This window comes from Ursus maritimus, unplaced genomic scaffold (assembly GCF_017311325.1).
Source record: "Ursus maritimus isolate PB19 unplaced genomic scaffold, ASM1731132v1 scaffold_4, whole genome shotgun sequence".
In the NCBI taxonomy this organism is placed as follows: domain Eukaryota; kingdom Metazoa; phylum Chordata; class Mammalia; order Carnivora; family Ursidae; genus Ursus; species Ursus maritimus.
The window spans coordinates 46,033,675-46,061,304 of record NW_024426552.1 but is presented as its reverse complement, the minus strand read 5'-3'; the positions used below and the strand labels follow the sequence as shown (position 1 = coordinate 46,061,304).

The 27,630-nt window shown below is 38.6% G+C and overlaps 1 protein-coding gene across 1 annotated transcript; it reads right to left on the bottom strand.

Moving 5' to 3' along the window:
• Nucleotides 1-4,428: 4,428 nt before the first annotated feature.
• On the bottom strand, nucleotides 4,429-26,547 carry LOC103673253 (cell cycle control protein 50C-like). Its single transcript, XM_008702004.2, has 7 exons — nucleotides 26,329-26,547; nucleotides 21,962-22,072; nucleotides 15,128-15,229; nucleotides 14,021-14,108; nucleotides 13,478-13,618; nucleotides 8,266-8,475; nucleotides 4,429-5,522 (listed from the first exon to the last, which is right to left on the bottom strand). The coding sequence occupies exons 1-7, from the start codon at nucleotides 26,518-26,520 to the stop codon at nucleotides 5,332-5,334; spliced, it is 1,035 nt and encodes a 344-aa protein (XP_008700226.1). The 5' UTR covers nucleotides 26,521-26,547; the 3' UTR covers nucleotides 4,429-5,331.
• Between the last annotated feature and the right edge of the window lie 1,083 nt (nucleotides 26,548-27,630).

Genomic DNA, 27,630 nt, shown 5'->3' with positions numbered 1-27,630 from the left:
GTGTTCTGGGATCACATAGAGGGAGTTGGAAGCTGGGTCCGCCTTGGGGGAGCATGATCCCTCTTCCTTCTGGGAGAGGGAGGCACACTGACATTCAAGAAACTGAAAGAAACCTATGGAGGTCAGTGTGGGATTCAAGCTCAATTGCGTGGGACAAGCATGAGTAGGTTCAAAAGGACACAAAAATCCATGTGAGTTGAGTCCCTTGAGAACAAGAGCCCCAACTGACTCATTTTGGTATCTTCAGCATTGTGAATTTGTCACACAAGGTAGGGGTTTAATTGGTAAATTTCAAATAAAGTTCAACTCTATATTTTTATATACCCATAATTTCAATCCTACCCAATTTTATACCTGCTGTCTTTGCCTATGCACTTAGAATATACACATAAATTAAAGCACCTCAAAACACCAATAAAGTTTCTAAATAGTCACACTCTAACACATGCATGAACACACACACTCACTCACAAGCTCTCACTGATTCTCATTTTTATTCTTGTCTCTCTTGATCTCGTGCTCACTTTTTCTCATTCCAGAATTGTTTTCAGGAGTTGGAGAAAGAGTAGAGTACCACCTAGTTTTTCCAAGCCTTCACCTACTCACAAAAACAAAAGATGAAGAATTAGAAAAGTAGAGGAAGAAGACAAGAGCACGATGATGGGGGAGAGAAGAGAAAATCAGAGAAATCAAGTTTCCCATTGTGAGTAGGGAGTAAATTGTAAACAATGATACTTTTACCCTAACAAGGAGGAGGAAGATGGCTCCCAGATTTTATAGCAGGGTGAATGTCTTGCAAAGACTAACTGGTTGGGCTTGTTGACTTGTGGTGAAGCAGAAAAAAGGAATACGCTCACATCTCCATTCTGTCATAAATTCCAGTGACTCATAGTTCTTAAATAGTTTAGTTTCTTGTAGATAGACTTAGGTTTTGTATAGGTTTTTTCCATTGAGCCAACTCCTGTATAAAATGAAATGAGTAGTACTTTTTTGGGAAAAGACTTGATTACTTAGTGAATGCAGATGCCTTCTGTGGTGATTAATTTTATGTATCAAGTTAATTGGGCTATGGTGTATTTGGTCAAACATTATTCTGGATGTTTCTGGAAGGGCGTTTTGGGATGAGACTTAACATTTAAATTGGTAGATCGACAAGTAATCTGTGACAAAGGAGGCAGGAGTATATAACAAAGAAAAAAGAGTCTCTTCAATAAATGATGTTGGGAAAACTGGACAGCTACATGCAAAGAAATGAAACTGGATCACTTTCTAACACCTTACATATGCATGCAGACACACACACACACACACACACGCATTAACTTAACACGGATTAAAGACCTAAATGTGAGACCTGAAACCATAAAATCCCCAGAAGAGAACACAGGCAGTAGTTTCTTTGACATCAGCTGTAGCAACATTTTTCTAGATATGTCTTTTAAGGCAAGGGAAACAAAAGCAAAAATAAACTACTGGGATTATATCAAATAAAAAGCTTTTACACAGCAAAGGAAACCATCAACAAGACAAAAAGGAAACTGTCAACAAGACAAAAAAGGCAACCTACTGAATGAGAGAAGAGACTTGCAAATGATATATCCATAAAGGGGTTAATATTCAAAATATATAAAGAACTTATTCAACTCAACACCAAAAAACAATCACGCTAAAAAATGGGCTGCAAATGACATATCGGATAAAGGGTTAGTATTCGAAACCTATAAAGAACTTATACTATATGGTGACTAACATAATATAATAAAAAATATTATTATAATAAAAAAAAGAATTTATCAAGTTAATCTATCCAAGAAATAATCCAGTTAAGAAATGGGCCAAAGATATGATTAGACATTTTTCCAAAGAAGACATACAGATAGCTAGCAGACACATGAAAAGATGTTCAGAATCACTCATCATCAGAGCAATACAAAGCAAAATCATGATAAGATCCCACCTCAGACTTATCAGAATGGCTAAAATTAACAAGTCAGGAAATGACAAATGTTGGTGAGGCTGCATAAATACCATATAATCCAGTAATCCTACTACTGGGTATTTACCCAAAGAAAACAAAAACACTAATTTGAAAGATATCTGCACCCCTATGTTTATTGCAGCATTATTTATAATAGCCAAGATATGGATGCAACCTAAATGCCCACTGATTGATGAATGGATAAAAAAGATGTGTATATATTCCTCCTCAGCCATAAAAAAAAGAATGAGATCTTGCCATTTACAACAACATGGATGGACTTAAAGGACATTATGCTAAGTGAAATAAGTCAGACTGCAAAAGACAAATTCCATATGATTTCACTCATATGCGGCACCTAAAAAACAAAACAAATGAATAAACAAACAAAGAGCAGAATCAGACCTATAAATACAGAGAACAAACTGATGGTTGCCAGAGGGAAGTGCAGCGGGTGGATGGACAAAACAGATGAAGGGAGTGGGAGATACAGGTTTCCAGTTATGGAACAAACAAGTCACAGAAATAAAAGGCACAGCACAGGGAATACAGTCAGTGATATTGCAATAGTGCTGTATGGTGACAGATGGTAGCTACACTTGCGGTGAGCATAGTATAACATATGGAGATGCTGAATCACTCTGTTGTACACCTGAAACTTGTGTAAGTACTACTGTGCGTCAACTATACTGAAACAAAAAAAATTTTTTAAATGACACTAATGGACAATAAAATTTAAATAGAACACATATAATACTTTTTGTTTATGTATTTTTGAATATATTCACCTAATATCTGTTTTAATATAAAACAATGATATTTCCCCAAAACATTTTTTTAAAAGATTTTTTATTTTTCAGTAATCTGTACACCCAACGTGGGGCTTGAACTCACAACACCGAGATAAAGAGTTGCACGTTCCACTCACGTGCCAGCCAGGCTCACCAACCGCCTCAAAATTAAAAAAAAATTGATAGACTGAGTAAAGCAGACTGCCCTCTATAATGTGAGTGGTTTCATCCAATCAGTTGAAAGTCTGAAGACAAAAAAAAGTTAACCTCTCCTGAGCAAAAAGGAATTCTCCGGCACACAGACTTCAGGATTCATCTGCAACACTGACTCTTTTCTGGTTTCTCCAGCAGACTGTCTTTTGGCTTGAACTGTAACTCTTTCCTGAACCTCCAGCCTGCCAGCCTCCTGCATCAGATTTTGCATTTGTCAAGTGTGCGCATGCACACGGTCCTGTTTCTCTGGAGAACCTTAACAAATACAGCATTCTATATGCCGACAAACAAAACTGAGACGCAGCAAATGTGTTCATGCCTTTTTCCAATCAGCACCATAACTGAGGAGTGTGGACTAGAAGGTGAGAGTCCAAGATCTGAGGTCAATAGCCTCATTCAGGTGTGAGCTCTGTTCTCTCTTAGCCCTCTGCCCTGGGTAGTTCACCTAAACTTGAGAAACAATTGCCCAGGAGACATGAACAGTGCCAGCCCCTAGTATATTAGTTTTCTATGACTGCTATAACAAATTACCACACACTCAGTGCTTAAAACAACATAAATTCATTCTCTTACAGTTCTGGGGGTCAGAAGTCTTAAATCAAGATGTCAGCAGGACTTCTGAAGGCTTCAGGGGAGTTTCCTGCTTTTTTCAGCTTCTAGACGCTGCTTACATTCTTTGGATCATAGTTCCTTCCTTGTATCACTTCAGTCTCTTGTTTCCATTGCCACATTCCTGCTACTCTTCTGATCTCCTGCTTCTTATAAGGACCCACACAGTTACATTGGGCCCACCCAGGTAATCCAGGATAATCTCCCCATACAATACCCTTAATTTAATCACATCTGCAAAGTCTCTTTTGACATCTAAAGTAACATTCACTGGTTCTGGGATTAGGCCGTAGCTATCTTTGGGGTGGGAGGTAAGGCATTATTTGGCCCCACCACATTTGGATACCAGAGGTCACTGGTTACAGATGGAAGGTGAGAAAGGGGAGGGATTCTGGGATTTCAGCATTGGAACTTGAAATTTGGTCTTTTTGAGAAAGTACTCAACTGTGTGGTAAATGCAGAAAGTTGCAACAAAGAAATGCCCTCTTGGCTGCTGAAGAGACAAATATGTGTTGGTACTGTATTTTTCTTTAACAAATGAAAATTCTCCTAGAGACATCACAGAGTAAAGATTCTTCCAACTTAAAAAAGAAATATAAACATGTTTTTTAAAGTATAGTATTCAGATCTATGTACACAAATCTGTGGGGACTCTTCCCCTGGCAGCTTTACCAAGTACTTTGTTCAGTCTCCTTTAAGGTACCTTTGGAATTCAAACATTTTTTTAAATAAAGACTTTATTTGTCAGAGAGAGAGAGCAAGAGAGAGAGGGAGCACCCAGGCGACCGGAGGGAGGGGCAGAGGGAGAAGCAGGCTCCCCGCTGAGCAAAGAACCTGATGTGGAACTCGAACCCTAGACCCTGGGATCATGACCGGAACTGAAGGCAGATGCAACCCAGGCATCCCAGGAATTCAAACATTTTCACATGGACCCTGAAAAGCTCCCTCAACACATGTATTTCAAGTATCATAAATACATGTCATCATTTGCATTCCAGAATATGTCATCCCAATAAGTTTGAAAATTGTTTTGTGCCCTTAAATGCTGAATACAACTTTTGAGAGAATCAGTGCTTTCCTCTTGGCTACATGAATAACTTCAGGGAACCCTCTGGCCTTTCTTTTTGGTGTATTGCTGTATTGTGGGTGTTCAGGGCACTCCACAATCTTTGCTTGGTATTTTCTTTTAGCAGAGAAAACTTAGTTTTGAATCCATAGAGAAAAGGGAACACTGAATAAATAAGTTTTCAAAAATCATCCTGATTGCTCAATTACATGCTTAACAATTGTTAGAAAGTCTAAAACTTCGACCAAGCAATGAAGACTCATGGTCTGAGCCTGATAGAGGTTAAAAGAATTCACCTAATCTTGGGGACCCCAGGCTTACTTACTCTTGTCTAATGATGGCACTCTCTCCTAGGCATTCACCGACCTTTAGGCACAAGGGCTTCAAATAAATACCCGAGACCTGGTTTAGAACTCAAAGATGATTTATCTTCCCCATTCCAAGGACATCTCACTATATATAACGATGCCTTTTCCTCCTCCTCCTCTTCCTCCCTGTCTTCCTCCTCTTCTTCACTCTGAATCTCTCGTTATTTATTTATTTGGGATTGTACTTGGTCAGTCAATCCAGTTCCCCTTGATGAAATATCCCAGTCATTTCTTGTCAGAAATCTTTGGCTCTGTTACTTCATTGTCCATTTCTGTGGTTTCTGCTCTTCTTCTTAAAACTTGACTTTACTGCTGGATGAAGAGCACTTTCCTGTCTTTCAGCGTCAAGTGAACTGCCATCATGGAAAAAGAGGCCAACCATGTCACCGCTCCTGTCACCGTGTAGACGAGACCTAAGAAAAGACTACTGCCTCCACTCCATGTCAGGGTGGAAAGAACAACTGATTTTTCTCCTTTGAACCTTGTTACTGGAAAATCTAAGACAAGAAGACCTGTTAAGGATCTGTTTCAACACTTGTCAGCTCTACCACTGTGTATCCTAAATACATTAGACTAAACCATATAAAATTGTTGTTTGTAGGTTAAAAAAAATGGTTGAATGTTCAACTTCATATTGTCTAATCTTTACCAATGTTGTATCTTGCTGGAATGAAATTAAGTAAAAATAAGCCTTCTGACACAAATAGATCAGACTGACTTACAGACAACTAAAAAAATGGACAAATATATTTCATTTTTTTGGCAGACCCAAGGAAATGAAAAGAATACAGATGTGCTCTACGGCAAACCTAAAATTTTGTGCATCAGGAGACCCAGGGTAGGCTAAAGTCTTTCATAGACTAAGGTTTGAATTTGTACCTTAGAGAAAATTCTTTAAGACGAGTGAAGAAGAAAAAATAATGAGATATATGGCAAAACATTTTTGGTGGGAAAGCTAAAGGTGGTGCATTCATTTGGGTTTTGAAAAGGCAAACATCCCTCACTGCTGGGGAGAGAGAATATGTTTGAAGTGGGTTTGCTATCATTAGCATTTTAATGATGTCATTTTGATTGTGCATGTGGCCTGAGGTTTTTAAACATCTGGTGCCTTTTGTAAACCAAACTAATAAACAAATAAAGACTTCTCATAGCAACGGCACAGGACAGCGGCATTTCCCAGCAAAGCTCTTAAAAGGCCTCGAGTCACTTGGCAACATGTGATTTAAAGGCACAGAGAAACTGGTTAGGAATCAAGTTTTCTCTTTTCCATCAAAATTCCTCACTGTCGCCAGGTCCCTGCGTGCCACCTTGACCCAGCTGCCTGTTTTCTCTTTCCTCAGTTCCATTAAGAAGGTCTTTTCCTCATACACAGAACATCTTTTTCCCCTTAGGAGTGGTAGGTGTTTGCTGCAGCTCAGATTTAGTCCTTCTGCTTGCGTGGCAGCCAGGCCATGAAGCAGGCTGGGTACTACTCACACCAGGGCTTAGCTCCAGTAGTGCAAGTGTAGGACGGAAGCTAAGGATCTAGGTTCTGCCTGCGAGATTAGACTTGAGAGTCACCAGCATTAAAATACGACTGAATGAAGTCACCCAAGGGGAGCTTGACCCCAGAGGAGAAACAGTGTCTCCTTTGTTTGGAACATGGACTCTCTTATGCTTCCCTCAACGCAAACTCCCTGTCATGCATTGTGAAGGCAGCAGTATTTGATAGGTTTTTTCCTCCTGTTTTGTGATTGCAACTCTAACTGCTCTACTGATAAGGGATTCATAGACGAAGTTGGAATCAGAAGGCCTAATTTGCACTGGTGTTACACGCAATGAATCATGGAACGCTACATCAAAACCTAAGGATGTACTGTATGGTGACTAACATAACATAACAAACAATTATTTAAAAAAAGAAAAAAAAGAAGGTCTAATTTGGGAGACCACTGTCAAGCAACTTTCAATCTCAAATTTTGGGGGGGGGGCTTGCTGAAATCCTCTTAAAAAGGTAATATTCTATGGTTTACTCTTTGATCTGTATGTATGATGCTGCATAAGAAAAACAAGTCTGTGGCTTTCATTTTTATTTAGGGAGAAATGAAAATGAATGAACTGAAGGCAAACCGTACTCCTGATCAGTGAACAAAAAGGTGGCAACAAGCTGAGAAATAGAGATGGTGTCACATCAATGGGGGCATCTCTGACTGAGGAATGTTCCCCTCCCCTGTCAGAATGGAGATGTCCACACTCTGGGATAGAAAAGAAAAGATGGAGCAAGGAACTGGAGCACATACAGTCATTCACTTATTCCAAAGTATTTCTCATTCAAGCTCCCTGAGACATAAAGGAACTAAGGAGGTAGACAGTTTTGTGGTTAGATACTCTGGCCTGCTGGGGGTCCCACGAACACCTCCTAGTCAGTAGCCCTGAGACTGTGTATAAATATATAATTTTTTAAAGATAGTGTCTGGTGTTATTTTGAAGTTAAATCTTTTTTTTAAGTCAAGAGTTACATTTCTATTTTTGAATTAAGTGAAAAAATTCAGAATCTCACATTAAAACATGTGACTCCTGACTTGACCCTATGTCCATAACCAAGGCACTGACTCCTACTAGCTGGCTTGTTATCAAAGAGACGGAAGAACACAGCGTTTCAGAGCAGAGCTTATAACGTGCCTCACGTGGGTTGGATGGACTGCACCTGTGTCTTGAGTCCAAGGCTCCCTTGGTCTACACTTTTGTTTAGAATAAAAGGTTCTACAGTGTCTCTCAGTTTTTATTATTTTTAGCACATATTCTAAATTTACTACTTATCAAATCGCTCTCTCTTATATCCCTGGTCCTCTACCTCATCCCATCCCACATAATAGCCTTCCTCTTTCTGTTATACATTTCTAGGCCCACTGGTATTTACTCTTTCTTGGGGGATAGAAATAGTCCTCCCTTATTTATCCAACCCTACTTACCTGACACTGCTATTAACTGTTATTCCTAAAAAGAAAGAAAGAAAGAAAGAAAGAAAGAAAGAAAGAAAGAAAGAAAGAAAAGCACTCATTTGATTATATAAAGTGGAGACAAACAGCTCTATGGTAACAAGTGACATATTACCTGTAAAAGAACTATATATTTCTACTTTATATATACAGATTAGATTGTAGAGTAGAAGAGTACAAAATGAAATAATTCAACAACTAGTAGCCAGATGGATGCTGATTTTCCTTCACCCTCAGGAAGAAGAGTGGTATAAAAGGATACTATAGGTAATGTTGAAACTATAGTTACCAGCAGGCAAGCCTTCAATAAAGTACTGTATCCGATTGAGTCGACGGTAGAGTTTTTTGAAAGTGGGAAATGCGGCTGTCCGCATCCACACAATGAAGTCATCATTGAGGAAGCCATTGTTTCCTGGGTCCTCTCCATCCAGTTCATAGACAGGCTTAGCCCAGCATGGGGGCTTTGTGGTCCCTGTGGGAGGAAAATCATTGACACGGTTGAGAAAAATCATCTACACCCTTCAGTTTTCCTTAGAATAGAGAGAATGAAATAACTTTTGCATTCTTGAGTAAAGAGAAATAAAAATTAAGACTTTAAAAAAAGTGTGTGTGTATAAGCTACCTAAGTATGCAACCATTAAAAATAATGGATTATAAAAATTCTAAGGAAATGTGCGGGAAATAATGATGACTTGACATAGGGTTAAAAAAGAACAGAATATCAAATTATATGTATATTATGTGTTCAATTATATTAAATGCATAAAAAGCACTGAAAAAATAGAGCAAAAGGATAATAGTGGTTGGATTCAGGGATAGCATCATAGGGACTGTCTTCATTTGCTTCACTAATAATTTAAAGACAGGAAATTAAAACAAGATATGATCATTTCACCTAAAACTTGGGTAACAGGTAAAGAAAAGAGTGAAACAATTGATGATGCAGTGGAAACAGGAACTCTTGTACGGAGCAGATAGATGTGTGGATTAATAACATCACCGGCAATCTAGGAGCATGCATCAAAAGCTTTAATATATTTTACATATATTTTGGCCTAGAAATTCTACTTCCAGAAATTTATTCTAAGGAAATAATCATGTATGTGCATGAAGACTGTGTTAAATAAATATTCTCTGCAACAATGTGCCTAAGAGCTCAAAGTTGGAAGAAAGGAGGAGGAATTGGTAAAGGGGAGAGGCAGAGAGCAAAGGTGTTACAAGCCTGTTCTAAAGCCAGGAGGCCTAGTAGGTTTTGGTGTTGTAGGAACGTTGGAAGCAAGGGGGGAGGGCCAGTGTCAGGAAATGAGTCTGTTGAATTTACTCTCATTCTCATACTTCCCACTTTAGCATGGTGGGCTTGTCTGTCTTTTCCACTATACAAGAGACTCTTCAATACAGTGTCTTTTTTTCACTGGCATTTAGTCTAGTGCCTGGCACATAGCAGGCATTCAAATAAATGCTTGCTAAAGGAATGAGTGATTCCAATGAAAAGTGACAGAAGATAATAAAATCCATACTGAATTTTAAAGAACTAGTCAATAAGAGAAAATTGTTTAATGAACTTTTTCATTCTAGACAGTTGGTTCTAGTATTTGTAGAATCCAAATGCAAAAGATGAAACCACTCTTTCTCAACTCAATTGACTAAACTATTTTCTTTTAAAAGAAACCCATCCTGTTTTCTAAGCATGGTACTTGTAAAAGCAAGTGCTAAGTTTGGTTGGATTAATCTGTTGAAGTATGTTTGTACACTTAAACTTCCTTTGGAAAAAAATCCTTTGCTGAAGAAACTTCCTCAGCAAATATCATGGAGCTCACCTATTTTGGCCTTCCCAAAATTTCAATCACTGTTGCTAGAAGAATTTTAATGAAAATTGGAATTGCCTTTGGTACCTCCACTGTGGACCTCACCCTCTCATGAGCTCATGCCCCAAGGCAACATGTCCTATAGGACACTGACATCCTAATCACCCAGGGAGCTTGTTAAAAATGTAAGTTCAAGCATGATCCCACTTCATGCCATTTCCAGAGAGTATGTGAAGTGTGTTCTAAGAGGCACCATCTTTCTTCCTTTTCCAAGTTGGGTCATTTGTATTTATCCATTCATTCAACAATAAGCATTTCATGATTCCTCACTATGTATCAAGCGCCGGGGATACAAAACTTCCTACTCTCCTCAAGGAATTCACAGACTGAAGTGGGGATGACAAGTATTCAAATAGATAATTATAGGATAATGTGGTAGCTCTTACAGTAAAGGTAAGAACAAAGTGTAGCAGGAGATAAGAGAACACCAAGGACCCTTTGTGTTGTAGGTCTGAGGTTATGTGGCAAGACAAAACAATAGAATGTTGCCAACTTCCTTTCAAAAACTAGGGATTCAAACATAGGTACAGTGACCATATATGCCAGTTTGTCTAAGATAGTCCCAGCTTATGTCTGTTGTCTGTTATCCCATCTGACTTAGCATTTATCCCAAACAAATAATGTATGTATAATTTCATCCTTCCACCTTCCAGCCATGGTCTTAGCTAGTAGTATGTGAAATACCCATGTGCAGTGAATGGAATGCTTACTTTAACATGTGATTAATGAAGGATAACCAGAGATCCTTTCAATTAAAACATAAAATTCCTGTGACCCCTACCAGCTGTTTGACACTCCAGCAAGTTAGGTCATGGCCTCTGTGTTGGCCTGTGAGATGCACGAAGCTGCCAGCCTACAAGTCAGTGGGATCAGTGGGAAATGAAGGAAATTAAAGGTTATGTTACACATACATGACACGGTGTGGGAAACAGATGCGGAACAGTCTTGCTGAGCACAGGTTTGAAGTCTGTTTCAACTGTGGTTTTACTATTTATTATATGGTACAAATATATAACTTTTATTGTTTGATATCAGTTTTTATTTGCTAGTAAGTCTTTAACCTGTAAAGAGCTAAAAAATAGAACATGTATGTTTAATGTAAAATTAAGTACAGTTTCTTGAGAGAGTTGATGAATGTGAAACTTGCAGTGTTGGTTGACATTTACTGCACAAGGGAACCATTGTGATGTGAAAGACCCAGGGAAAATTAAAAGACATAAATCTGCTGAAGAACATCAGAATCTACTTCAGAAGTTTGTGGTTATTTTTAAGAGTACATCCAAAGACAATGCTTTACCTCAGGTAGCTACAGAAGGTCCATTTATATGTCATTATGTGAGCATGACTTTTCATTTAGATCAAATAAGCTTCCTTCTAGTTTCAATTTTTTATTAGATTTTTTTTTTTTGGTAAACAAAGGAAAGCTTTAATGTGTTGCCTCCATTAGTACAAAAAGAACTTTGCATACAGTTAAATGAGGCCAGTTTCACATCAGTGTCTTCAAATGCTTCAAAATAGAAAATCAGTTAATTATAATAATGGTTTGAATTTTTTGGTTTGACTTTTCATGGAATCAAAGCAAAGTTTTTTGATGTTCAATCTTGAAAGATGAAAACTCTAACATTATAATAAATATTACTATAAATTCAGCTAAAAAATCTAAAATCAAGTTAAGTTTTTTGGTTTTGTAATGATAACATGAATACAAATTTGGTGGAACACATCAGAATAAAGATAATGTTCTTGATAAATCAATAAATGTACAGATCAATGTACTTCAAATTGGCTGTGGTACCTACATAATTTGTAATTACAACCAAACAAGCTACAATTTTTTACTAATCAAAAGAAGAGCTGTAGTTATGCAAATTAAAATATTTTTGTATTATCACAGTTAGAGAAACTGAACTGTAAAATTTTTACAATAATATGGCTGATAAATAAAAGCAATACTTCAGGATGGTAGTATATGTGGTCTGTCTTTGTTATGCATCATCAACCAGAATTTTAGAAATGTTTGAGCCTGTGAAGAACTATGATGATCCCAATGATCCAAACATTTTGGTAAACGAGTCTCTAACTTTTGGTTGAACTTTAGTCAAAATAGTTTAACAATTTTAAACAAAGTATCCAAAATATGGAATGCCGAAAAACTTTAGTTTTTGATTTAGTGAGTTGTAATTATTGAAAGCCAATCTTGCAAACAAGAAGATATTAAAATTTACCCCTATGAAAACATGGGAATAACTGAATATATTATATAATGAGAGTTCAAAATGTGGACGAATTTAATTTTTAAATTCTACAATTGTACTTTAGAATATTTCAACTTAGGTAAAAACTCTTTTGATGGAGCTCCTGTTTTCAACTGAATAAAATCTTTTCTCTAGGGTGCCTGGTGGCTCAGTTGGTGCTTGCCTTCGGCTCAGGTCATGATCCCACGGTCCTGGAATTGAGTCCCACATCAGGCTCCCTGCTCAGTGGGGAGTCTGCTTCTCCCTCTCCCTCTGCCCTTCACCCCTGCTCATGCTTTCTCTCCTTCTCTCTCTCAGTCTCTCTCAAATAAATAAATAAAATCTTAAAAAAATTTTTTTCTCTACCAAAATTAAATGATATCAAGAAGGTTTAAGATTTTGTAGCATCTAAATTTAGGAATACACTTAGAAGGAACAGAGATAGAAAAAAATGTGAAGTAAAAAGACAGTGTTTATGAAAATATTTAGGTTATAATACTAGTGTATTTCAATACAAAAAAATTGAAAATGGAAATATCCTCCATTTAGTAAAATTGGCTATGAGCATGATAGGTACCTCAGCACCTATAGATATCTTCTCAATTAAAAAAAAATATTAGGGTTAAAAGAGGAGAATCAATTAAAGATGCCAACAGCGTCAAACTGATTAACCATAAAGTTCAACTTCAAAAAAGACTGCAGATAATTTTGTGAAAAAATTAAAAATAATATTTTAATAAAATATTTTAAAATATAATAAAAAGAACAAATTCATTGGAAAAATACAGGGGCATGTAATGAAGACAGATAAGGCCAAGAAACTGATTAAAATATGTGACTATATATAACTAGAATAATTATTCTGCTTATGTTATCTTTTAATTTTTAAATAATAAAGTAGTTTTTTTAGTTGGTTTAATATACACAGATATGTTATTTTAATTTTTGAGAGAGTTGCTTTTTAAAATAGTTTGTAATGGAATTATTTTATAGGTCCACCAATATAGTAATGTCAATTTATTGATCAATAAATACAAATTTCAAATAAATATATAACTTCAGTTATTCTAGTGCCCCCTTTCACTCTCAAAAGTGCACCAGTTTGGACAATAAATTACACGGTCATCCTAATTATAAATGAAGAAACAACTTTCTTAAAACATTGCCTTTTTCCTAACATAAACTGAAAGGAACCAGGGCACCAATCATTTCATGATTCTGATAGGTATGTGATGAGGATGTCCACAGGTAGGGAAAGTCAGAGCAATAGGGAGGTCAGCAAATAAGTAAAGAAGGAGGTATCATAAACATTTCCTCACACATAAAAAAGTTTTTATAAAAAGATAAGAATATTTAGCTAATATATGGGTCTTACCTGCAAATGCGCTAGAAAGATTAATGGAACTTGGATTCTGAAACTTGACATACTTATCTGTCCACCATGTAATTCCACTTCTTAGCATTGGGACTTTGATAGGTATAGATGAATTAAGTTTGTATGAAAGAATAATGGTATCTGCAAGGAAATTAAAAATTGTGCTAGAGACACAAGCAAGCATTTTTGCCCCACTTCAAAGCACAAAACCAGACACAGTTGAAAAATAAACTAGGGTTTTAGCAGACTCTCAACATGCCTACATGTAATAGATCTTGGAATTAGAAAACTATTCTTTTTCTTGCCAAGGCCCCAATTATTGGAAAATACTCTCAAGCTCCATTTAGCTCATGTTCCCTAACTACTTCAAATCTCTGGTAAGGGAGAAGTTATTTGCAAATGAAATACTGTAAGTCAGTGGATAATGTATACACAATTTTTTTTTTTTGAACTGCTACTCAGTTGCAGAGGTGATCTTCTGGACATGTAGGTTATTACACGCTTATGAAAAGGCACACCATGGAGAGAGGAAAAGTCACCTACCGTTGAATATGCTGTTGGCAATAGCACCACAAGGAGCAATGGGAGTCCCATCATGGGACTTGCTAAATGGAGCACAGTTTCCAACATCCTGGATGCAAGATGATACAGTAAAAAGAAATGCTTTGGTAAACTCTCTGAATGTTAAAAGTGACAACACTGGCAATGTAAATCAATCCACACTAATCTATTGACACATAACAAGATTATGGACTGCTACCTGTTTTTCCCAGACTTCTGGCTCACTTAGACTAGGAAATTTTTGTGTTTTGGAGATTGCATGTGTGTGTGCGTGTGTGTGTGTGTGTGTGTGTGTGTGTGTGTGTAGTTTTTTTTCCTTATTAACAATATATAACATACTAAATATGTCTGTAGGAAGGAACTTAATTTGTGGGCTCTGCTAAATATCACACTAAACCTACACCAGAAAACATCAAACCTTCTTTTTTTTGGAGTGTAATTCATATTCTGAAAATGATGCAAATGGTAGTGAGTCTATATACTAGATGACTTGTCATAGGGAATCCATCCACCTAACTACCAGAATATAGTTTTAAAAGAGTGTTTGCTAAAAAATCATTTGATTATCACTTTCATATAACAATCTCAGTATGGAAAAGGTTTCCTTCTAGTTTTTTTTTTTTTTTTTTTTGCTAGTTTGGTCAGTATCATCTATCAAGAGTAAAATTTTATAATCCTAGGAGTGAAAGGGTATTTAATTAAACCAAAGGCTTTTAATCAATCAAGTAGGGCTCAATTTCCTTATACTTGGCTGGAGTGAAGTCCTGAATTATAGGAAGGACAATGGTAGATATACAGGGAACTGGACTGAGACCAACCACTCAAGGTTACTATCAAAGTGGTTGATGCATGAAAGGATAACCATTTAATTGGACAAGATTCATATTACTGTTCTGAAGAGGGAAACCTCTCCTCTCAATAGCAGATACATTGATTACCCAGCCCCTTCATTTTACGCAAGAATGAAATGAGCATTCCTGTCTTATAAAACTTTAGGTTTTTAGTTTACTTTCCCATAACCTCTTTTAGACTTAAAGATCTACTTGGTTAAAAAAAAAGAGTATTATACCAAATTAAATAAAGCCTTACCTTTAAGTCTGTACCCACAAGTTGGCTATTACTTCTGGATAGAATATATCGATAGAGATTCTGATAGAAGCCATACAATTTGTAGTACATATAAACATTACCCTGTAAAAGGAGAAAACCAAGAAGAATTAACTGGAATATTAATAAACATGGACACGATTTTTATAGTAAAAAGCACCTCAGAAAGAATTGATAGGAACTGAAAGTTTCTTTCTATCAAGCAGAAACCCAAGAAATCATTTTAAAAAATCAGTATTGGAAAATCCTCATCTACACAGAATTATTAAAATCACCAAATAACATATTTTGAATGTTTTTGTAAGGGTTACTTATGCTCCTGCCATGAAAAAATTTTAAAACCAGGTTTTGTATCTCAATATATAAAATTGATGCTGCAAATATCGTTATTCCCTAGCAATAGCAGGAAAAATGCTTGCCTAGGGGTTGTGGTAGGCATCAAAGTCAATGATTTCAAACCAAGTCCTTGAACATATTTGAAGCTGGAGCCATCTGGGTGCATGTGAAAGATATGAGGTTAGCTCCTTGTGGTCTGGCTCCACGGGTCTTTGTCTTTCTATCCCTAGAATCTAGTACAGTACCTGGCACACAGCCCTTGCTCAAGAAATAGTGAACCATTTGTTATGGACAAAAAAAGAGGGAATAGAATGATTCATGGATCTGAAAGAAAGGTGATTTTCACCTTGGCAGTAAGTCACCTTGTTGCCATGAGAGATGATCCTTTTCATGTATGCTACCCTAGGAGGTTCCCTAGTCATAGGCTACCATCATGCTTACCTTTCTGGTGACATACCAACATTCTCCAGGCAGACTTGATACAGATTTTACTAATGGCACATATGATGCAAATGGAAATGTCAATGTGGCTGTTTATAATTAATATTCTACCTACCTCCAAAATAATGAAGGCCTGAATCCAAAAAGATGAAGGCCTTTATTAAGTGCTCCCCATATGTTAGGTGCTATATTCAGTGCTAGAAATACAAGCATATTTTTTTACAATCTCCTGAGTCAATTGATTTGCTTATATTATGAAAAATGGCACTTTGGAAAGGCTTCTGGTCTCACTCTAAAGACCTGTAAGAGGATGAGTGTGGAAAAGTATGCTGGTACTCAGGGCAGGCTGGAAAGAAAGGTCATGGTAAATGTGGCCATTTACAGAAAACTTAACAAAGGCTTAAGAACTTAGTCACTTGTACAAGAAAAGTGTCTGGAACACCGAGAAGGGGAGAGGTTGGGTCATGACAAAGCGGCAGGCCACAACGTCATAAACAGAGAGCATGGGTGTGAAGGCGAACAAGCCAGGCATAGCGGGAATGACTGATTATATTTCCTCACCCAACGAGGGAACCTCTATTGTTGACCCATAACTATAGAAAATATGAAACCCACAGAGTGGAATTTACCATACATTTTCTTGGAAGCTAAAAAGAGAATTTTACTTACCCAAAGTGATGCATTCACATAAATGACAAAATAAACAGTCAGAGAACACTTACCACACCAGGGACAGAAGTGTTTTAATAACCTTTTTTCAGTGATTCTTTGTCCAAGATTTAGCTTAACGAGGCCTCCCAGATCATCATCTTTTTTATTGGTCCTAGAGGCATAAGGCACTTTATGGTGTTTCTTCTCTTTAAATTCAGTGGCACTCCGTGCAGGATTCCTAGTTTAAGGCAGTTTTGCGTGAACTCATTGCCTAGCATGTGTAATGTGTGCTGACTGGTGAACCGAAGGCTCTGTGGTTGCACTAACTAGTTTGGTTGGATTTTTATGAGAAAGTCATTGCCTGAAAGGAATGGTTAGCAGCTGGTAACATCTATTTGACTTTAAGGTTTCAAAGTACACAGACAGATGAAAACTGTAGTCCTTAAGATTTTATCTTTTGATTTTTTTCCTCAAATATGCAAGTACTCTGAGCCTCCAAGAAGGAATCGACTCTGTTACACCTTGATTTCAGACTTCTGACTTCCAGAACTGTGAAAGAATAGTTTTCTATTGTTTAAAGCATCCCCTGCCTTCCTGCCAAAATTCGGCAACACCAACTTTCTTGAAATTTTCAATTGAAGTATAGTTGATACACAATGTTACATTAGCTTCAGGTGCACAAAATAGTGATTTGACGAAGTCTAAACCACACGTGTAGCTACCATCTGTCACCATACAATGCTATAACAATACCATTGACTATGTTCCCTATGATGTGCCTTATTCATCATCATCCCTATGATGGCCCGTGACTTATTCATTACATAACTGTAAGCTTGTATCTCCTCCCGCTCCCCTTCTACCCATTCTTCCCAGGCCTCAACCCCCTCCCCTCTGGCCATCAGCAGCTCGTTCTCTGTGTTTATGAGTCTATTTCTGCCCTTTAGGTGACACAAACTAACACTAACTCAGCACGGTGAGTTGAGGAAGGCAATAAAGGGCAAACATACAGAGAACTAGAATTTTGACCTATAAGAACACATGCATATAACCTCCCTCATTGACTTTATATAGATATCACTTATAATCCAAGTACAACTCAGTAATTTCCTTATAGTTTATATCTGACTTACTCACAAAATTGCTTAGCACTAGCCATAATCAGTATGGATGTATTCAGAATATTACTAATGCCAACATGCTTTCATTTGGGATCAAGAGAGAAATAAGAAAGGGTCACATAAAACTGAAGCTTCCTAGAACATAAAGTTATATAACTTAGCACTTTATCTTTCCTCCATTCATTTAATCTTTCAACATTTTCTGAGCATCTACCACATAAATATACTGTGTTACACACTGTGGAGGAAGTGAAGTTTCATATGTTCATTCAACAAATATTAATTGAGCACCTACAGTGTGTCAGGCATTGTCATAGGTGCTTGGGACACAATAGTGCAAGATGGACAATAAATAATACATATTATAGACTATTAATTTATATGGTATATTAGGTGATAAGTACTATGGAAAAAATTGAAATCATAGCAAGTTAACAAGGATCAGGAGTGTTACAAGAGTGGGGAGAATCGACAGGTTGTAGTGTGAAATAGGACTGCCAGTGTAGGCCTTATTGAGGTGAGGGCTGAACCAAGACCTGAAGTAGGTAGGGGAGTTGGCCAAGTGAATATCAGGGGGGCAAGGCAAGAGAATGCCTGACTTGTTGAATAAGTGAGAAGTCCAGTGTGGTGGGAGTGGGGTTGGGGGAAGAGAATGAAGGGATTAGGTCAGAGAGGAAGTAAGAAGCCAAATCATGCAATGCCTTGTAGGGACTTGAGGTTTTTCACTGAGTGGAAAGAGTAGCTGTTAGGAATTTTTTTTTTAAGTTTATTTATTTATTAGTAATCTCTACTCCCAATGTGGGGCTCAAACTCATGACCCTGAGATCAAGAGTTGCAAGCTTGTCCAACTGAGCCAGCTGGGTGCCCCCACTGCAGGGATTTTTGAGTAAAGGAATAACATATGACTTCAGCTTTAAAATGCTCACCCTGGGAGCGCCTGGGTGGCGCCTGGGTGGCACAGATGGTTGAGCAGCCAACTCTTGGTTTCGGCTCAGGTCATGATCTCAGGGTCGTGAGATTGAGCCCTGTGTTGGTCTCTGTGCTCAGTCTGGAATCTGCCTGAGATTCTCTCTCCCTCTGCCCCTCCCTTCTCTCTCTCTCTCAAATAAATAAATACATCTTAAAAAAGAAAAACTCACTTTGGTCACTATGTTGAGACATGGATACAAGCAGGGAGACCTGTTAGGAGGCTATGTCAGAAATCTAAGTGAGAGGTGAACACAGCATGGAGCTGGGTAGTAGCAGAAGAAGTGGGAGAAGTGGACAGACCCTGGAGATATTCTGAACGTAGAGCCAACAGGATGCATTGGATGTGAAGTGTGGAGAATAAAAGGAGTCACAAATGACTCCCAGGCTTTTGGCCTGCGCACAAGAAGGATGGAGTTGTTTTCAACTGAGATTGAGAAGTCTTTGGATGGATTAGGTTTTTTTTGTGGGGTTGGGGGGTGGTGAGGTGGATAAGGGGAGAAGTGGAAACCGGGAATTCAGTTTTGGAAACGCTGACCTTTAGCTATCTATTAGATATCCACGTGGTGACATTAGGAAGGAAGCTGGACATACAAGTGTGGATTTGGAAGAGATGTTTGGGCTACAGATACAAAATGGTGTTGGCAAGAGATGGCACCTAAAGTCTGGAGGTAGATGACATTTCCAAAAAAGTGAATAGAGAGAGGAGAAGACTAAAGACTAGGACTAAAGTGCTGCCTATCTCAACATAAGGAGTTTGGGGGAAAATAGGAAGAACAGCAAAGGAACCAAAGAAGGGCAACCAGGGGGCTAGGAGGAAAACCAAGACAGTGTAGTATTTTTAAAGCTAAGAGAAGAAAGTATGTTGAGGATAAAGGAGTGATCACCTACATCCAATGAGTGACAAGGCACTAAGGTCTGACTGCTGAAACCTGATTGGAGTGGGTTTAAGAGACAATGAGAAGAGAGGAACTGGAAGTAGCTAATACAGACAACTCTTCTGAGATTTCCTACTAATGGGAAGTAAGAAATGGGCAAATAGCTGGCAGGGAAATGGGAAGAATAGAAGAGCGGTTCGTTTGTTTGAAGATAAGTGAAATATTCTGTCTGTCTGTATGCTGGGAATGATTGAGTAGAAAGAAAAGCTGATGATATAAGAGAGGACAGAACTCTGAGTTAAGTCCTTACAAAGGCAAGAAAAGATAGTATCTATGTACAAGTAGAGATAAGCCCGCAGAAAGGAACTGGGGTAGTTTACCTGTGGTAAAGGGAGGGTGGGGGGGGGGAAGTTTGAGTGTATAGTGCAGATACTTTCGAGTAGGTAGTTGTGATGTAACAGGTTAAGCATGGTCCCTATCCTCAGGGAGGTTCCTATAAGTAGAGGAAATGAGTCTGCAGGATATTTTTATACCACTGATTTTAATAAGTTCATTGGATACAAATCTGGGCAAACTGTTGTTGGAGAAAGGAGTGAAAAGGAGGGTCAAGGAATGCCTAGGGATGTTAGGGGTTTAAAACAAGTGGCAGTGAGTGGGGAGACTTTCTAGGCAAAACAACAGCAGAAACATAGAGTTGTATCACGGGAAAGTAAGTTGGTCAGCTGGCAGGAGTACAAGGTCTCCTTCCTGTTTTTATGTAAAGGTAGCTGGGCTTCAGATGGTTGAACAGCAATCTGAAAGAGTGCTTTTTTGGGGGTGAGGAGGATGGTGAACTTATTTTGCAAATAACAGCTGGTTTAAAGTAGGGGAAGGCAAAGGCAGGAGTGCAATTAGGTAGCTCTGATACTGGACCAGGAGGCCTGAACTGAGGCAATGCCAAAAGAAATGAAGAGGACAATAGGGTGGTTGGAAAGATGGATTGAAGAACAGTGTCCACACATCAGAGGCTGAGATGAAAAAGGAGTTGGCAGGGTAAAGTCAAAGAGGAAAGTTTGGACTCTTGGTGATGGGATCTTTACCAGGAAGGGAAGTAAGGAGGGTTTTCCAGGAGATGATGATGAGTTTAGTTTGGGACCAGCTGAGTTTGAGGTGGAAGCAGGGTCTTGAGGTGGGAAGCTCAAGGGGAATGCTCAATGGGAAGCTCAAGTGAAAGCCTGCCCATACTTGGATTCATCCCATGCAAAGTCATCTATAAAGGGGATCAACCAGGTCAGGGAGGAAGACACTGTGGGGGGGAAAGGTGTGGAGTCTAGATGACAGGACAGGAACTTTGAGGAGTTGAAAGGAATACAATTTTTCATTTATTTGGTTGTCTTGACTGCCAACCAAATTGCAGAGGCCCTAAAGAGGTACCTCTGGGGTTCCCTCCTACAGGGACAGTAATTGAAGGATAACCTCGGGTGTCATGCTCTGAAATCATCTTGTGTTTGCATCAAGGCCATGCTGCCCCTGGCTGCTCCCAATGGCTGAGCATAGGAGGGACACTGAGGCAGACTCCTTCAGGAACTTTCTGTTGGCCTTGCTGAAACTTCCTAAAGAATATACTGTTGGCCTTGCTGAAACTTCCTAAAGAATATACTGCAGTGTAAGACCTTTCTTCCTAACTTCCTCCCTTCCTTCCCTCCCCATTTCTTCACAGGGGTCAGAGCTGTATTGTGATCTGACAGCTCTCCCGGCCTCCTCTGGCTCTCTCCCCATTTTCTCTCACAGGCAGTTACCCCAATAAATCTCTTGCATGTCTAATCCTGTCTTGGCATCTGCTTCTCAGAGGACCCGGACTAACATGAGACTTTAATCAGCCCAAGAGCAGGGACTTCTTTTAATAATTCTTTCACATTTCTCACAATGCCTGACAGCCAGGCCAGGAGTTGCCTTAGGGATTAGGCAGTTGCAAATGTAGAATGACTTGAGGGGGAGGGGAAAGGGAGAGAATAGGGGACAGCAGGTGTGTGACCCCTGACATTAACCTTGTGGAAGTCACTTAACCTCTCAGCCCATTAATTTTCTCACTCTAAAATGGGTGGTTAGAGTCAATGATTCAATGATCTCTATGGTCTCCTCTTGTGTTGACATTTGGAATAAAACCTGCCTGATTGATATTAAGAATTATGTTACAAAGTTGGGAAGGTAAAGAGTCTGGAAACTTAGAAACAAAGGAGAAGAATAATATTCCAAGGTAAAAAATTAGGGGGAAGAGTCGTGCATGAACTCAACACTTTCAAAGTTCCCTTACCAGTACTCTGCTTTATTTTTTGTATTTTCAGTTTTGGAAAGCACTTGGTGGAAATCATGAATTTACTGCCAAGTGTGAAATAGGAGTAGATCAGTGTACAGCTAATTGAAGACTCTTGAATTTCACTTACCTGCATTGTCTCTGAAAGGTAAAACGGAATAGAGCAGGTGCATTCTTTGTCAAAATTAGTGGCATCTTCTCGCAGTTTTGCACAATTTCCACAGATTTTTGTGTATTTAATCTGTCAGGCAGGGAAAAGAACAATTACTAATTAAAAATTACATGAGTTCATATTTTAAAAATCAAGTCCTGAGTCCACCTAAGTCTTCAAGCTCTGTGTGTCAAGGGCACGGACTCTGGGACATGAATGAAGGATAGTCCACTGTTAGGAAAAAGTGTTTCTGCAGATGCTTGGGAGGAGTGGGCCCTTTTACAGTCTCTCATTTTCATACCTGGCAGTACTTTGCCACTGACCTAGAATTCAGTGTTTCTATTGTATATTTATGTAACCTGTTGTGACGTAGGCTTATGTCTTGATCATAAAGAGGTGTCATTAGGAAAGTATTAGACAATGACTCACGAGAACTGGGCCTATGGCCTGAGGCTAATCAGCTTTATGGGGAAGTCACTTCACTGTTTTTCCATTCTATTGTATGGAAAATATTTATACTAATGAATTTTTCTACATGACATCTAGAGGAAGTTATTAAAAAGAACCAAACACAGAAAAAGAAAGGCTTCCAAAATGCAGGGTTATTGATTTTGTGGAATAATTCTGATTTTAAAATGTTATCACATTCTGTGTCTTTTAAAAGTTAAATTCTGTTTAAAATGGTATTGTGGACTCTTTCAAAAAGGGTGGTGTGTTCCAAATGAGCAAATCCTATGAGCTCTGGCTAAGAGCCTCAGTTATGCGAAGATACTGGAAGAAGCTTAAGGAAGGAAGGCTCACGGAGAGCCACAGAGGCTGTGTACTTCCCCCTCTGCTCTTTCCTTACTGTGTTGAAGAATAATTAGATTATGAGAATGGGGAAGAGCAGGAAAGCAAGGGAGTGGCCTTCTCCTTGGTAAACTGCCAAGATTTAGGATTCTTTGGGAAGGAAGACTAACAAGAAAGACAGGATTTTTTTAATCCTTGCAAACCACCAGTTCTGAAGCCAAATATGCAGTGTTAGGCTAAATTAAAGATTAGCCAAAAGGCTACTTAATTGTATTTAAATGCTTATATTTACTTAAATCATTCTTTATTTTATGTATGTATGTATTTTTAAATCATTCTTTAAATACACAGCAAGGCTTGAACTATCATCTTGGAAAATATTGATGTGCTTTCTGTTTGTGAAACTGCATTCTAATTTTTATTTTTTTATTTTTTATTTTTTTTATTTTTTTTAAAGATTTTATTTATTTATTTGACAGAGACAGCCAGCGAGAGAGGGAACACAAGCAGGGGGAGTGGGAGAGGAAGAAGCAGGCTCCCAGCAGAGGAGCCTGATGTGGGACTCGATCCCGGAACGCCGGGATCACGCCCTGAGCCGAAGGCAGTCGCTTTAACGACTGCGCTACCCAGGCGCCCCAAAACTGCATTCTAATTTTTAAAAAGCTTTAAAGAACAGGGCTGTATCATAACTGACAGCACACTGGATTGTGACTGAGGAAACTGGGGTTCAGTTCAGTCAGTCTTTGACCTTGAGTTAAATACTTAACCTCAGGGCCCACATTTTGTTCATCAGCATCATTTTATCTAGCAATTAATTGATTTGTGAGCTTCTTCTAGCAGTATTCATTCTATTCCATGGATTCTATTAGTGCAGAATTAGAAAAAAATGCGTTTCATGATCAAATAATCTTTGACTAGATGATATCTAAGGTGCTTTCTAGTTCTGAAAGTTTTATGAGGTAGCCAAACTACAGAAGCAGACCAAGTGTCCACAGACTGATGAATAGATAAATAAGAGGTGATATATATATACATATTATTTATATATACGTATATATAAATAAATATAATGGAATATTACTCAGCCATCAAAAAGAAGGAAATCTTGCCTTTTGCAATGATGTGGATGGAACTAGAAAGTATTTTTTAAAGATTTTATTTATTTATTTATTTATTTATTTATTTATTTAAAAAGAGTGAGAGTGGGGGGAGAGGCAGAGGAAGAGGGATAGAGAGAATCTCAAGCAGACTCCACTGAGCTCAGAGCCTGATGCAGGGCTTGATCTCATACCCTTATGATCGTGACCTGAGTGGAAATCAAGAGTCAGACACTTAACTGACTGAGCCACTCAGGCACCCCTGGAGCTAGAGAGTATTATGCTAAATGAACTAAGTCAGAGAAAGACAAATACCACATGATTTCACTCATAAGCAGAATTTAAGAAGCAAAACAAATATGCAAAGGAAAAAAGAGAGAAACAAACAAACAAAAAAAACCAGACTCTTAACTATAGAGAACAAACTGGTGGTTACCAGAGAGGAGGAGGCGGAGGGATGGGTGAAATAGGTGATTGAAGATGGAAAAATTAATAATAAGATAAATAACAATTTATGAGGAAAACATATCTCTGATCTACTGTCTTGAATGGCCTTGTAAACCTATAGCTCTAAAATGACATCAAAGATCACATTCTGCTTGCTCCGCATAGAATTTTGGAGAGGCAGAAATAATCATTCTTGCTTAAAGTGAACTGGAAAAAAGTCACTTCCTTGTTGTAGCCCAGGGCTAAGTGAGAACACGAAAACCACTCAGAACTCTTCTACTAGGTCTGTGCTTGACCACACTGGCCTGGGGTATGCACTTCATCTTACCACCCAATATAACGAAATACAACCATGTGCAAAAGAGGATCTCACTATCACAGTGGTTTTGGCTTTCTTAGATAAAAGCAAAATGTTAGAAATAGTCCTGTCCTAAGTGACTAGAAATAAAAGTCTATTGGAAAATCTCCTTAACATGATAAAAATCACTCTGTTGAAAGTTGTTTGCAGAGTGGCCTCCGCGAACCATGGAGTGAGGTTCCCTTCACATGTGTGAGGTGACACTTAGCAATGGCTGCCTCTTAATGGAGGCTGCACTTCACAGTGGGTAAGGGTGGATAACCAGAAGGGAAGAAGCAAGGAAGACATGGGAAGGGGGGAGACACCAGAAAGAAAGGGGTTGGTGAAGAAGAAAATAGAAAAGTAAATAGGATGAGCTGTTTGTGGAAATCTAACAACCTTGTAAGCCACTTATGCTATGCTCTTCAATAAGGCAAGTTTAATTTTCTCCTGCCATTTTGCATATGCTAGTTGGTGGGGCCTGGTGGTTTACATCTCACACTGGAGGACTCAAAAGGACCTAAGGGCATTTAATTCCTGGGGAGATAAACTGCTGGGAGCTGGAAGCAGAAAATATAAGTGGAAAGGCATTAGAGCAGTGTGGTTTGGTAGGAGGAGTGGGACCTGAAATGGCGTTTTCTTCTTTAAAGTCCTATTTGCCCTAATCCATTCTTTCACTAAGTTTGTGCCTATTATGTACTGGGCAATGTGCAAGGAAGGCGTTGCGGTTGTGGTGAACAAGGCAACCATGGCTGAGCTCTCTGTTCTTATCACACATACCTTACCTACTCTATCATTAGTTCATTGAGGGCAGGAGTCAACTCTTTCTTATCTCACGCATTTGCAAACCCAACAGATCTCTCAGCACTTTCAGACACTCATGAATGTTAAGTCAATGTTGACAGACTTGGCCTTCATAACTTTGCTGCTGGCCATGTTGGGAGAGCTTTCCATGGCTGCCTTCAGGGTGGAGGTCATAGTCTGGGATGCCCAGTAATCTGCTCAGAGCTGATTTGAATTAAACATTTGCTTAATTTGTTAGATTGAATGTGGGCAAGGCTGATCTAACCTTAGGCTCACTCTTAATGTCCCCCCCCCCAACCAGCTTCTCAGATTCTAATTCTTTAACAGCTTGTTAATCAAATTAACAAAGGCTTGTAATGGAGGGAGGGTATGCCCTTAGCTTCAGCTTTTGGCCAGAAAGATTCGGGTTCTTGCCTTTCCTAGATTAAAGTAATGATCTCAGAGGGAGTTCATTTGCAAAGGGAAAGACACAATGCTTGAAAGTGGGACAAAATTGAAGACATCTTTGTGCCTTTACTTTTTATCCATATGATTCACGGGCATCTGGCAGTCATTTGACCCTGCCTCTCCACCTCCTACCTCTCTCTATCAATCCTTGGTCAGTACTCCGCCAGCTTAAAAAAACTTCTGACTTTGCCAGGCTCCTGTAAATGAATGGCTGAGCAGACCAGTGTGAGAGTGATTGTCCTCAAGAGGGAGTAGGGATGAATAAAGCCAACATACAGAGGCTGCCACCACCTGCACCAGCTGACTGAAAAGGGATGTTCTAGTCTCGTCTATTAAGGGGCTGTGTTCTCAAACTGGTCACTCATTTATAGTCCCAAAGCTGAAAATTCTTAGAATCTGCATTACAAATGTGAGATGGGACAAACCTCTATTTCCTTGATACTCTTTGCAGACAATATAAGGATGATGCCCATACCAAGGCAGAATACTCCTGTGGCAAAAAAGCAAGAGAGGACTCCAGTGGCTGAGAGCTGTAGCCGGTAGGCAGGCAACTGCTGCTGCTTCAAGGCAGTGTTGTCTGGCAATTTGGACTGGCCGTCCTCGGATGTCCTCTTCATTTTGGTCCTGCGGGTAACTGAGATATACTTCTGAGGCATTTATACATTATTACCCATAGTAATGGTGCATAATGGTAATACTAAATTAAGCATTATGTGAACTTTCCTTTGTAGTTCCAATCTGCTTCCCAGACTTATTCCCTAACTGAACTTGATATTCAGCAGGAGCACAGCTCTCTTCAATCAGCCATTGGTATATTTTACTTTAGGCTCAAAAAACCTGTGCTAAATGCCATGCCTAGGAGGAATAGTCCCCAGCAGGGTCTGCACAGAGCAACATCTGGCAACATTGGGAAGCAGTTATAATTGGCTATTTCTGGGATGTGGTGACTAATTCAAGGCAAGCCCTTCCTGAAAGGGGGAAAATGGATTTATCTTTGAGAACTTGCCTAAAGCCTTGGAGATTAATACAAAAAATAAAAGAGCTATCAGCTTTTTTCCAAATGCGGCAGCTTCTAACGTAAATATAAATTGAGTTGGAAGAATGCTCTCACATTACAACTAACTTTGCTACTTGTGATAATGAGGAAGAGGGAAGCAAACAGGGATTGTGGAACACAGATGTCTAATCTCAGCAGCTGCCAATTTTTTCACCCATAAGAGAGACTCTGGTAGAAAATGCACATTAAAAACACCTCCTCCTAAACTTTTTCCAAGCATGTGCTTTGGAGTTGCTCAAATGAGGCAAGAGAAAGGACGGGAAGATAGATAATCGATTAAATGTTCAATATTGCAATATGGTATTATTAGTTTGGTTTGGGTTTTTTCTCATTTATCAGAAATTCCCTAACATTTCATTAGGCTGTTAATAATTACCTTTTCTTTACAATGTATTTAAGATATAGACTTAGGATTTAAAAAAATAGGCAAGTTTCTAATCTTCCTTTTTTTTTTTTAACATTAGGCAGAGAAGCCATGCTGGAATATTTTTATTTTTATTTCATTTTATTTTTTTTAAGGGAGGGGCAGAAAGAGAGGGAGACAGAGAATCTTAAGTGGGTTCCAAACACAGCGTGGAGCCTGATGCAGAGCTCGATATCATAACCCTGAGATCATGACCTGGCCAAAATCAAGAGTCAGATGCTTAACTGATGGAGCCACCCAGATGCC